General features: G+C 43.0%; 1 protein-coding gene across 1 annotated transcript in view; it reads left to right on the plus strand.

Moving 5' to 3' along the window:
- Positions 1-4962: 4962 nt before the first annotated feature.
- myo15ab (myosin XVAb) overlaps positions 4963-13123 on the plus strand; it is a 50782-nt gene continuing 42621 nt past the window's right edge. The window contains exons 1-4 of the mRNA XM_034883841.1: positions 4963-5013; positions 7441-7572; positions 7684-10314; positions 10832-13039. Of these exons, the coding sequence (XP_034739732.1) occupies positions 7741-10314; positions 10832-13039 (4782 nt within the window). The 5' untranslated portion in view covers positions 4963-5013; positions 7441-7572; positions 7684-7740. The remainder of the gene's footprint in view (positions 5014-7440; positions 7573-7683; positions 10315-10831; positions 13040-13123) is intronic.

Consider the following 13123-nt stretch of genomic DNA (forward strand, 5'->3'; position numbering starts at 1 on the left):
TTGATCTAAAGCAGCACTAAATGAAATCCTCAGACTGCTGTGTTATCAAAACACCCAGGAGGAACAGAAGTGTTAAATTCTTTAAGCTGTATCATTATGCTTAACAGCCATTTAAAGAAAAATTCTCACATCCTGGTAGTTTTTATCTAATGAATGTTTTGAATGTGGAGAAATACAACAGATATTTTATAAATTAAAGCCCATTTCTGAAAGCCGAAGAGAATACAAATATTGCCACTGTTATAATTAATCAATCAATCAAATACCATATGTACTGTATACATACAGTGGGGCTTGAACGTTTGGGCACCCAAGGTAAAAAGTTGTATTAATGTGCATAAAGAAGCCAAGAAAAGATGGAAACATTTTCAAAAGGCATCAAATGACAGATTAGACATTCGTATAATATGTCACAAAAAGTTAGATTTTATTTCCATCATTTACCCTTTCAAAATAACAGAAAACAAAAAAATGGCCTCTGCAAGTTTGGGCACCCTGCAGAGTTTATGGCATGCACCGCCCCCTTTGGAAAGCTGAGACCTGACAGTGTCATGGATTGTTCTCAATCAACGTCTGGAAAGACCAGGTGATGTCGAGCTTAAGGTTTTAAATGCCCAGACTAATCTGACCTTGCTCCAACAATCAACACCATGGCTTCTTCTAAGCAGCTGTCTAGAAAACTGAAACTGAAAATAGTTGACACTCACAAAGCAGGAGAAGGTTATAAGAAGATAGCAAAGTGTTTTCAGATGCCATGATCCTCTGTTTGGAATGTAATTAAGAAATGGCCGTCATCAGCAACATTAGAAGTTAAAACAATATCTGGAAGACCAAAAAAAAAATCAGACAGGACAGCTCACAAGATTGCGAGAAAAGCAACTCCAAACCCACGTTTGACTGCACAATCCATCCAGAAAGACCTGGCAGACACTGTAGTTGTGGTACACCATTCGTTTCGTTTCGTTTCGTTTTTATTTCACACGTCATCACTGTACATTCAATCACAATTCCATGAGGCACAACAATCATATACAGGACGCATGAAATGGGAACCCCAAATAAGCCACTAAAAGCTTGTCCACTATAAAGAGATACTTGTACAGATATGGTCTTCATGGAAGAGTAATCCGAAGAAAACCTCTTCTACGTCCTTACCACAAAAATCAGCATTTGAAGTTTGGGGCGGATCAATCATGCTTTGGGGTTGTATTGCAGCCAGTGGCACAGGGAAATATTCACAAGTAGAAGGAAAAATGGATTCAATAAAATGTCAGCAAATTTTGGACTCTAACTTGAGACCATCTGTGAAAAAGCTGAAGGTAAAGAAAGGATGGCTTCTACAAATGGATAACTTTTGCAGATGCCATTTTTTTGTTTTCTGTCAGTTTGAAAGTGTAAATGATGGAAATAAAATGTAACTTTTTGGTACATGTTATTTGAATGTCTAATCTGTCACTTGATGCCTTTTGGCGATTTTTCTATCTTTTCTGGGCTTCTTTATGCACATTAATACAAATTTGTACCTTGGGTGGCCAAACTTTCGAGCCCCACTGTGTGTATATATATATATATATATATATATATATATATATATATATATATATATATATATATATATATATAAATATATATACACATATACATACATATATATATTATTGTTGCTGTAAAGCTATTGAACATACATCTATGTACTGTACTCTCAGTATACTCTCATCCCATCCTGATATACTGTAGGTTGCTGATGCTCAATGTCAACAGAAAATGACTCATAATTTCATTTATCCCCAAGAGCCTGCAGCACTTTAATAAGATACTGGTGTGAAATAAAAGCCCTATAAAGTTTGCATAATTTTTTTTATAAATATATTGTAAATCAGCTGATGCTAGTCATGGTTGTACATTGTATCTTGTTGTTTTAAACAGTTTCTACTTATGTTTAATTTATCTTTTTATGTGATCAATAATAAAAACGAACGATGGTCAACAATTATATACATTTTAAGGTGACCATGGAATGTATGATAAAATGGAATGGAAATGAAAATAAATGATATTTATTAAATTTAATTAGTGCAGATGTATGGATAGGCTAACATTGAAGCTATTTTCCATGGGTCCAAACATTCATTTTTTATTTATTCACTCATGCATATGATAAAAGTAGGTTTCGCTGTCTCTTGTTCATTCTAGATTATTATGTCCTGTTTATTTGTCTTTACAGCACTTTAAAGCTTTGTGCGACTTTCCTTGGTACAAATATTTTAAATTTATGTCCTGTAAGGCTCCTATAATTCATTATACAAGTCCATAAAGGGTGCTGCAATACATTCCTCCAACGCTCTAATATTCCACAAATGCTTCTCATCCTCTTTAAGGCTATTTGTCATTGTCAACTAGCCCATACTCTCTCACACACACACACACAAACAAACAAACACACACACATAAACACACAAACACACACACACACACACACATCTTGTAGTGGGTGTGAGACTGAATGTTGGGTCTGTGAATTTCTGCAGGTTAGGTCCATTGCTGAGGTGGGATGATTATGATTACAATTAATCATTGTTGGACTATGAATAAAAGAGAGATGCACTAGTATTTCAGTCGGTGCACAGGAAATAATTCACTTTAGTTTGACTGCAACAGCAGTCAGGTGTCTCTCTGAACAGGAAGGGGTAGAAAATGTGAGTCAATGACACTTCAACAGCAGCAGGGATTATTTGAAACTGATGGCACGCACAGCGGGGCTGTCGCCACCACAGCAGCCACACTATTCCTCCACTATCCAGCCTACATCCAGGTGAAGCCTCTGTTTAGTGGATGTGGATGTAGGTACCCTTCACTTTCCAACACTCTATCTATCTATTTGTATTTTCTTTCTCTTGCTCCGCTGAACACTCAGACAAAAACACACAGGTATCTCTGTCCCACTGGGTGCTTTCGAAGTCACCCTCTGACCTGCTGCAAAGACTGGGTGTCTTGGAGCAGCTGTTTCAGCTCCAGACTTAGCTGACTCCTTCAGGAGAACAACTTACTTTGGTGAACCGCTTACCGATCTGTTGCCAGCTGTCCAACCAACAGAGCCCGGCAGTGGTAAAGCTCACGACTTCCCCCATGTAAAACTCAGAAGCAGCAAACCAGGGTTACTTTTTTGTTGCGGTCACCTCACCAGTATGGGCAATATGCCAGTTTGGGCTACTTACATTTTTACTCTTGGTTTTATCTTTCACATGTCCCTTCTCTAATATTTATTTCTCAAATAATAATGCTGGTCTAGCTTGACACCTGTTCCAAAAAATGTTCTTGCAGAAACATCACCATCTTCCTGAAAATGTTATTCAAACCAGAAGTAGCTTGTGCCTGCAGGATAAAGGCATTATTTTCCTCAAATGATTCACAGAGCCAAGAGCTGGACAGGGGCGCTGTAACATGTCAAGCATTATAGATATTTACTGTTTCGGTGCCCTAAGCAAGCTGTTGTCAAGGGGACACAATTTCTAGCAGAAACTCGTTGTTGCCACACTGCAACAAAAAATCGAAATAATTCAGGTTAAGCTTGCTTCCAAAGATCATAAATACTATAATAAAAATATTTAAAAGATTATTAAAGAATCAAAAAGTAGAATAATTCAGTAATTTATCTTGTTAATCTTCCCACAACGCCTTAAGGGAGTCTTGTCCCCCAGATTGAGAAACAATGATTAATTGTAACTTATGGTATGACTAAAACAGAGGGGGCCCAAAAGTTATGGATTATTTAATTGCACATCAGTTGTATATTTCAAGCAGCTGTTTAAGTAGCGTAGTAATTGATTATGTGGGTAAAAAAATAAAAGCAGTGACCTGGTTTGGTAGATAAAACAAGTTGGCAGGATGAAGAGCTGCCTGCACTGACCAAGACTGTGGCTGCCAGCTGTAGAATAGCAACGGTAGGTAGTTTGTTAACCCTAAAAACAGCATTGTGCATGTTGGCTGAAGTCTATGTAAATCAGTATTTCATGAACAGCGCTAAATATAGCTCAAACGTAGCCAATGGCTTGTTTTTCAAAAAACAAGACCAACAAAAACAGCGAGGTCTTGCATCGTGGCTCTCCACAGTTGGTTCAATATCAAAGCCTGGACCTGTTTTAATACCGGCAGGCAGCCGGTCGTGTGGGGAAGACGGCAAGGTCGTCTGGGTTATGGAGCGAATCCTGTGTGGAGATGCAGCAGTTTGTGGCTCTCTGCTGTTGGTTTTTTGTTGTCAGGCGGGTCCATCTGGCGGGCAACAGAAGGATTGCTCGTGTGGAGAGACGTTAAACTGTACATTTGCTTGTTGTAGCTCTCACTTTCATCCGTTATTCCATGAATCCCTTGAGCTGCCTCATGACATACTTCTTCACCAGCGTCAGTCCGGATGAGAGGAAATATTAAATATCCAAAGCTCAAACTTTATAGCCTAGCTAGGCTACTAACTTCCGGTCAGGTAGTGGAGGGAAAACTTATTTTTTCACTTAACGTAAACATTAGCTGCCAAAAGCCTACGATAGTTGGCAGAGAGGGCCGTTTTAAGGTTAAAACGTATAGCCTATGTTTCTTTATTTAATAGCATAAATACAGGCATGATAATTAATTTCATTTGTATTAACTTAACACCGTATGTTTACCACTACGTAGCGTTACCTCAGTGTGTATGGACGAAAATGCCCACCCGCGGTGTTCATCAGTTCTCCCCGGAGTGCGTGGAACTCAAGCCCCCGGCCGGTCACTGAAGAATAGCGGTCGTTAAATATTCATCCTCCGTTCCCGGTGGCCCACTTTTCCTTTCTACTGACCAACCCCTGCTACTCTCACCCCCGCCAGAGCAGCAACAGAGGTGAGAAACTGTGTTAAGATGTAGGCCTATGATACTAAACGGGATTTGTTGTAGTTGTTGGTGTTTTTGTTATTTTTTCCTTTTTAACCTATTCGGGATGGGGAAACGTGATTACGAAGCCCCAGTGTGGGTGTGCCGGAGGAAAGGTAGGTCTTCGGGTGCACTCTCACACTCTGCTACTTCCCCCTTTGGTCCACACACAAACCGTTCGCTTGCACTTCACTCCTGCAAAATGCATATTATCTTGGAGTGAGTCTACCTAATGTTCTCCTTTCCATTCACAAGACTAGGCCTGCAAAACCGTGAACATTATTGCAAAAATGCTTAGGTAATTGCTTTGTGTTGTGTGCACACTTGCTGCAGGTCTGTAAAGTACCTGATCCAACCAACTTCAAACTATTAATGCTGCTGGTCCACTAGATAGCAGCAGATTGCTCTCTCTCTCTCTCTCTCTCTCTCTCTCTCTCTCTCTCTCTCTGTCTCTGTCTCTGTGTGTGTGTGTAAAGTGGCAAAGATGGTCTATTGCTCCCCTCAGGACCTGAATGCTTTTGATGAGCCTCATCAAGTACACTTCTGTTATAAGTCAGCTTTTATCTCTCGGGCATGTATCCCAGTTCCTCTGTGTTGTGTCTGCTCTACAAATGCTATCAAAAGATGGAGGACCGCCTGACAGCAGCGATTGCTTTGGGAAGATGGAGGCTGGCTGCTACTCAGAGCTTTTCACGTTTGATAGAGTCTTTTCATTCTGCTTTAAAAGCAGATGTACGGTTAGAGACAAACCGTGGGAAAACCAAGAAAAAAATGCCCCTTATCATGCTCTCCGTCTATTTAATGCACATGTGCACCCACTCAAAGGCATAACTGCATAAACACATGCACACACATACACTACATGTGCTCTTTGCTGGTTGGTATTGAACAGATTGACTTGCACACCAAGACCAAAAGATCAGGATCTGGCAACCCAACACCCATACCCTGTGACAGGACAGATCTGGCAATCCAACCCCTTCCTTCCAGAAGGGGAATCATTTGTTTGATGGCACTAATAATCAAAGCCCTGTTACTGATCCTTCACTGGCTGTGTATGTGCGTGTTCAAGAGAGTCATTTCTCTGTTATTGATACCCAGCGCGAAGACGTCACATCTACAATACAAGTGGGTGTTTCTCCTGCCTCTGCTCCTTCGCCTGCTGTTACGTATGTGAGATACTGTCAGTTGGTGGCTGCCTGCATTTGTCATATTGATGCTGTTTAAATATAATATTGACAAGAATGTTGCATCTCTTACCCTCGCTCATACACACACCTGACAGACAGTATGTTACTCTGAAAAAAATGTAATGTCAGATAGCGTAAAGGGATTATTGGTCTCTCATGTATAATTGTACATGCAACACAATAACTGTACAGAAATTAGAGGTTGTTAATTATTAGATTTTTGTGGAGTTGATGACATCTTACTGTCATTCAGTCTTATCCTATGTCTGTCACTCTTTCTCTCTCTCTCTCTCTCTCTCTCTCTCTCTCTCTCTCTCTCTTTCTCTTGCTCTCTACCTTTTGTATTATTTATGCCCCGCCCCCTCAGGTGCCCAGAGCTCTCGAGTTTCACCTGTAGAGCCAGATGACAAATTAAGACTCCTTCTACAACCCGCCACAAGAAACTCCTCAATTGCACGCCGACACATACACACATGCAGAAGAACACAAGTACACACAAACAGGCAACCCATCTGCCCTTCTCTGTTTCCTACACTCACACACGCACACACAGCACAGACACACTAGTTGTCACACACTCTGAGGAGGGCATGCATGAACACAGTGCTGTGTTGAGTGAGGGAATGTGTTGTAGTGAGCAACAGAGGACAGACTAGGTCAAAGAAAGAAGCTCAGTGTACCCTAAAGACTTTGTCTTGGAGTTTTTTTTCCTTCTGTTTTTTACCTGCTGAAGGAGAGATCTATTGCAAGGATACAACAAATTTGAAGACTGCAGAGATTGTGGCGACCACCACACTTGCTCTTCTTCAGTGTTTGCGATTGAATGCAGAGGTGACTATTATGGAAAGCTGTCTTGTTGAATGAGTTTGGTGACACTGTCACAAGAGTTTTACTACAGCTCTACAAGAGAAAGATTTAACCATAGACAGAATAGAGCTTGAGCCGGAATAACAGCTGCATGTTTTGTTTGTGTTTTTAATGTTTGCATTCATTTTGTCAGAAAGCATATGCTGCAGGGATCATACTGTTTGGAAATTAATAAAACCAACAGAGAATAACATTGTTTTTGTAAGAGTTTATAGTGAGGTTGAGTGCCGCAATACAGTTACAGTAATGCTTTGTATATAAGGAGAATTAGATTTAAAGAAGTTTTTGGGAGTTCTGATCCCTGTTGAACTAAAAAAACACTTAAAATAGATTTTAACACCGTTCCTGAATGTGGTGGTGATATGAAGATCAAAGTTTACATAGCTACTTGGTTTCATTGTGTGTATGCAATTATTTATGTATATATTGTGTCGATGTATGTGTGGAGTAAAGATTGCTGACATTTATCTATTTATGTTTGGACAGGAGCCTTCATGGGGACCAGATTTGCACATTGTAGAACGGCTTTGGCCAGGTGGACCTGTCCTCAAACGGAACCTGCACATTGTGCCGGCGCAAAGTCAACTAGGTATATCTAAACCAAGATTTTTTTTAAAGGTCAGAATACTGCTCATATTTTCTTACCGTATTACATTTTTTTTTAAACATGAAATACAGTATTACATTCTAAACATTGTGTATGTAATATTTGTGTTTGTGTGTTTAAAGGTTTACAGCATTGCATCCTGAAGAGAGGGCATGATGTTTTCTTAGCCACTTTTGAAAATGCCTAAGAAAGACGCCAAGAAGGACGCAAAGAAGGGTGGAAAACCTGAACCTGAGAAAAAGAAAGAGGAGGAAAAGAAAGGGAAGGATGACAAAAAAGGAGGAAAAGAGGAAAAGAAACCTAGCAAGGATGATAAGAAAGGTGGAAAGGATGATAAGAAAGGAGGGAAAGATGATAAGAAAGGGGGAAAGAAGGGAAAGGATGATGGAAAGAAAGGAAAAGACAAAGGGAAAGGTAAGATAGTGGAGCCCGAGGAGGATGAGGACGAGCTCCTGAGTGATGAAGAAGAGGATGAAGAATTCAGTGAAGAAGAGTCAGAGGAGGAAGACTCAGAGGATGACAGAAGAATGAAGGGGCGAGGAGGCAAGGCAACTAAGGGAAAGAAAGGGGGGAAGTCTAGACATGGGGACTCAGATGATGAGGATGAGGAGGATGAGGATGAGGAGGATGAAGACTACGAAGAGGATGGTGGCAAATCCAAAAAGAAATCTAAAGATGGCCACCACCATAAAGGAGGGAAATCTGATGCGGAGGCAAAGAAAAAAGGTAAAAAACGTGAGGAAGCTCCACAGCTTCCTATAAAGGAAATCCCAAAGAAAGGTCTGAAGAACATGTCTAGGATGTTCATGAAGTTTTCTGGCTTCAAGAGGCGCAGGAACAGCAGGAAGAAGCTGAAAAGTACATCACGTTTGTTCTTAGGATTGGGGAGGAGAAAAACCCGCATTGCTAAGAAGAAACGCCGCAAGTCCATGCTGAAGAACACCTCTCGATTCATGATGAGGTTCAAGCGCAGCAAAAATAATAAAAAAGAGAAGGAGGCCAAAGAGAAGATGGAGAAAAACGGTGGAAAGAAGCCAACCTACATGCTGCTTCGTCTGGGAGGAGAAAACAAATCAAATAAAAAGAAAGGGGGCTTCTTCAAAAACTTGTTTGGAAAAAAGAACGGTGACGGGCCTCCTGATGACTTCAAGAACACAAGTGTGCTGCTTGGTAAGGTTGCAGCAGCAACTAACTGGTTGACTAAGCGCTTCTTGTCCACTAAAATGCGAGAAAATGTAGGACACCATGGCTGGGACGGACATAGACATAACCGACAAGCCAGCTCCAGAGGTCGCCTAAATGGTTACTATAACAATGGTTATGAGAATGGGGAGGATGGATACGACCAGCGACATTCAGGCATCCAGAAATCTTATGGAGGCTATGACGATGGCTATGGTGGTTATGGAGATGTGGCAACTGCAGTATATGAAAGCCACGGTCAGTATGGTTACTATGGCAATGGAGCAGGGGTGGCAGACTATCAAGACTTGGGTTACTATGAGGAAGAAGGACTCTATTATCCAAATGCAGAATATTATGAAGTAGGTCCTCATGATGATGGCATAGGGGACTACTATAACCCTTATTCTGCCCAAGGCTACTATGACAACCAGGAAGCTGTTTACTATGATGACCAACAACAACAGGCAATGGCAATGTATGGTGACGAGGGTCAAGGCTACTATGCACAAATGGGTGAGGATGGATTCCTTGACCCTCAAGCTCAGGGTTATTTCGATGTAAATGGTCAAGGAGTTTACTACGGTAATGGACAAGTGGGTTTCTATGATAACGGACAGGCAAATTATTATGAGGACCCTTATGCAGCAACTATGGGAATACAAGGGGGATTTCCACCGGACAATCAACTTAGCTATATTGATACTGGCATGCCCTATCAAGACTACAGCTCCCAGCAGGCCATCGGATTTCTACCAGGAGACCAGCAAGTCTTTGGCTTTGGAGGGCAAGGGATGGATCAGCTACAGGGCCTGTATGGGGACCAGAATCCAGACCAATATGATCAATATGGGGATGATACCGGTGGCATTCAGGGAGAGGAGATGACATTTAGAGTTCCGAGACCTCAAGTGCGCCTATTTGGGAAAGAGCGTCTGGATGTGCCTCTGCCCCCTTCACCTACTTTGCCACCTGATCCAGAATTTGAAGACATGTCAGAAATCCAGTATGAAGACCAGTATCCACTTGCGCCAGGTTATCTTGGTGACATGATGTCAATACAGCAGCAAATGCAAATGTCACCACAACAACAAATGATGATGTCTCCTCAAGAACAAATGATGTTTTCTCAACAACAAACTATGTTGTCCCCTCAAGAACAAATGATTATGACCCCACAGATAATGTCACCCCAGCAAGAGATGATGTCACCACAGCAACAAATGATGTCACCACAGCAACAAATGATGTTACAACAAGAACAGTATATGTCTGCCCAAATGATGCCATCACAGATGATGTCACCACAGCAACAAATGATGTTGCCACAGCAACAGATGTTGCCCCAACAAATGATGTCACCACAGCAGCAGATGATGTCACAACAAATGATGTCACCACAAGAGCAGATGTCACCACAGCAACAAATGATGTTGCCACAGCAACAGATGTTGCCCCAACAAATGATGTCACCACAAGATCAGATGATGTCACAACAAATGCTGTTACCACAAGAGCAGATGATGTCGCCGCAGCAACGAATGACGTCTCCACAAATGATTTCCCCGCAGGTGATTTGAGCTCTTTTATGTTATCGATGGTGTACAACCATACCCTTTAATACTAGAGGGTACAGAAAGGAAACTGCCAAATTTCAAACTGATTTTGTTTCGTGGAAATGTATAGTTGGTTGCTTGAAACAACCAATGCTTAACTAGGGTAGCCAACAATGAAATATGTTTTCTGTGCTGTTTTTACATTGTTTATCAATGTTTTGGATGAAGTAGGGGGTTTGGGAGTGTGATAAAACAGCGTTTTTTCCATAATACTAGTTTTGCCGTAACTGACAAAACCATTTGTCTGCTAACATTAGGTGCCTTTTCCTCACTTTACAATTACAGTGAGATGCATTCTTCATATGTAGTGCAAGAAGTAATTTATTTATAGAGCAGATGAGCCAGTTTTCCGAACAAATTTTCCACAATGTGGATGGTTGTTTTCTTATTGGAATACCATTCATTTTCACCAAATGTAGTAGTCCCTTTGTTTTTTTTAGTTTTTTTTAATTATGTATTTGTTTTGTTGTAGCAGATGATGGCAGACCCGATGATGATGGCACAACCACAGGGTTATGGCCCAGTGATCCCTACTCCAACAGCAATGATTATTAAGCAAGCAAATCTGTCCCCTCTTCCTGGGCGGCGCCTGCAACCCTCTCCAACTCCATCCCGCCGTTCTGTCATCATGCCCTCCCCACAGATGCAGCGCCATCCCTCTACCATGGCTTCTCCAGCACCTTCTCCTATGCTCCCACAGAGATTCAGCCCCTCCCCACAACCATCCATGAGGAGTGGGTTCATCAATTCCCAGAGACCCCCCTCTGTAATGTCGAGACAACTCCCACCGCCTTCCTCCCCCATGGCCTCCCCCATCGCCCGTCGTAGAATGCAACCTCAGAGATCACCTTCTCCCGTGGCTCGAGGACCCTCACCCCCTCACTCTCCACGTGCCTCCATGATTCTGCGAAGTCCTCCACCCTCACCAAGAGCATCAGTGAGACAACGTTCTCCACCTTCCTCACCCCGGGCTTCTATGAGGAGGCGAAGTCCCCGAGCCTCACCTGCTCCAGCCTCCAGCCCGTTTGGAGGGAGGACGATGCATGGTCCAACCTCCCCTCGTCATGCATCTCCCCCTCACTCTCCACAGATCAGTAGAAGACCATCTCCCTCTCCCTCCCCATCTCGTCGCAGTTTGTCTCCTGCAGGTCCTCGGCAGTCCCAGTCATCTCCTACCCTCTCTCGTCGCTCAACTCGGCTGCTCAGGGACCCCACACCACTGGCCCGGCCTAGGATGAGGGGAAATGTACCCTTAGGTACTGTCCGGCCCTCACCTATGGGTCTCAGAGGGCGCCCCGTGCCCCCACCCACCCAGAATGTGCGTCCATTCCGTCCCTCCTCCATACAAAGTAATAGGTCTTCTGTTCTCACAGTGGACTCCTCCCTTCTCTCCTCCCCTTTTCACTCCCCTCACATGGTCCACCGTGCTCCTCTGGGGAGGAGAGAATCTGGTCGATTTCGTCCTCGCCCTGTGGCTCGAGGACGTCCTATATCGCACCAGTCTATAAGAAGGATGCCTACCACCTCTCCACAGCCCTCCCTTAAACACATGTCATATCCTGCATCCCCACGATTTGGCCAAGAGCCAGCCCAAGTAGTAGATGTAGAATATTCATCCCCTGTGTTTTCTGGTGCAATGCGAAACCAGGTAATTCGGGATGCTTCCTATGTTCCCTCACTGCAAAGACCAATGTCACCTTATGCGCAGTCTATGGCCCCTTCATCTCCCATGTTGTCTCGGGCTCTGCAGAATCAGGCTATACAAGATGCATCTTACGCTTCTCCTTTACAAAGGCCAATGTCCTCTTATGAACAGCCTATGGCCCCTTCATCTCCCATGTTGTCTCGGGCTCTGCAGAATCAGGTTATACAAGATGCATCTTACGCTTCTCCTTTACAAAGGCCAATGTCCCCTTATGAACAGCCTATGGCCCCTTCATCTCCCATGTTGTCTCGGGCTCTGCAGAATCAGGCTATACAAGATGCATCTTACGCTAGTCCTTTACAAAGGCCAATGTCCCCTTATGAACAGCCGATGCACCCTTCTTCCCCAATGCTATCTGGAGCTCTTCAAAACCGGGCAGTGAGAGAAGCTTCCTATGCATCTCCTCTTCAAAGGCCTCAGTCCCCATATGACCAATCTGTACCTTCATCTCCAATGCTATCTGGAGCCATGAGACATAGTCAGGCACTAAGAGGTGTGGCTTCTTATCAGACTCCACAACTCCATTCACCATATGGACCAACTATCATTACTCCATATGATTATATCTCTGAGCCTGGTCCATCACCACTGCTTCATGATGCCCTACAGAACAGGTCTAATTTGCAGTATGTGTCATCTTTAAGATCCCCTATGATGCAACGTCGTAACCCTTATTCACCAGCTGGGCCTCAGCTCCATAATGCTCTTCAACAGAACCCAAATCTCCGCCAAGCATCTTATCAGACCCCTATGCAACTCAGACGGTCCCCATATGGACCCCCACCACCCTCCTCACCAATGTTAGGAAGTGCTCTGCCAATCTCACAGTTGGCGCAGGCATCCTACCGGCTGCCAGATGGAACCTTAGTGTCACCGTATGCACATACACCGTCCTCTCCATTGCTCGGCCATGCCTTGCAAAACCAACAAGTTCGTGGTGCCTCGTACACTTTGCCTGATGGATCAGTTATCATGGTAGGTAAAAGGTTACAATAACTATACAGCCTGATGTGTACTTTTGTCTACTTGTTACAGTTCTAATCTCCTGTGTTACCCCAC

This window comes from Etheostoma cragini, chromosome 2 (genome assembly GCF_013103735.1).
Source record: "Etheostoma cragini isolate CJK2018 chromosome 2, CSU_Ecrag_1.0, whole genome shotgun sequence".
NCBI classification, from domain to species: domain Eukaryota; kingdom Metazoa; phylum Chordata; class Actinopteri; order Perciformes; family Percidae; genus Etheostoma; species Etheostoma cragini.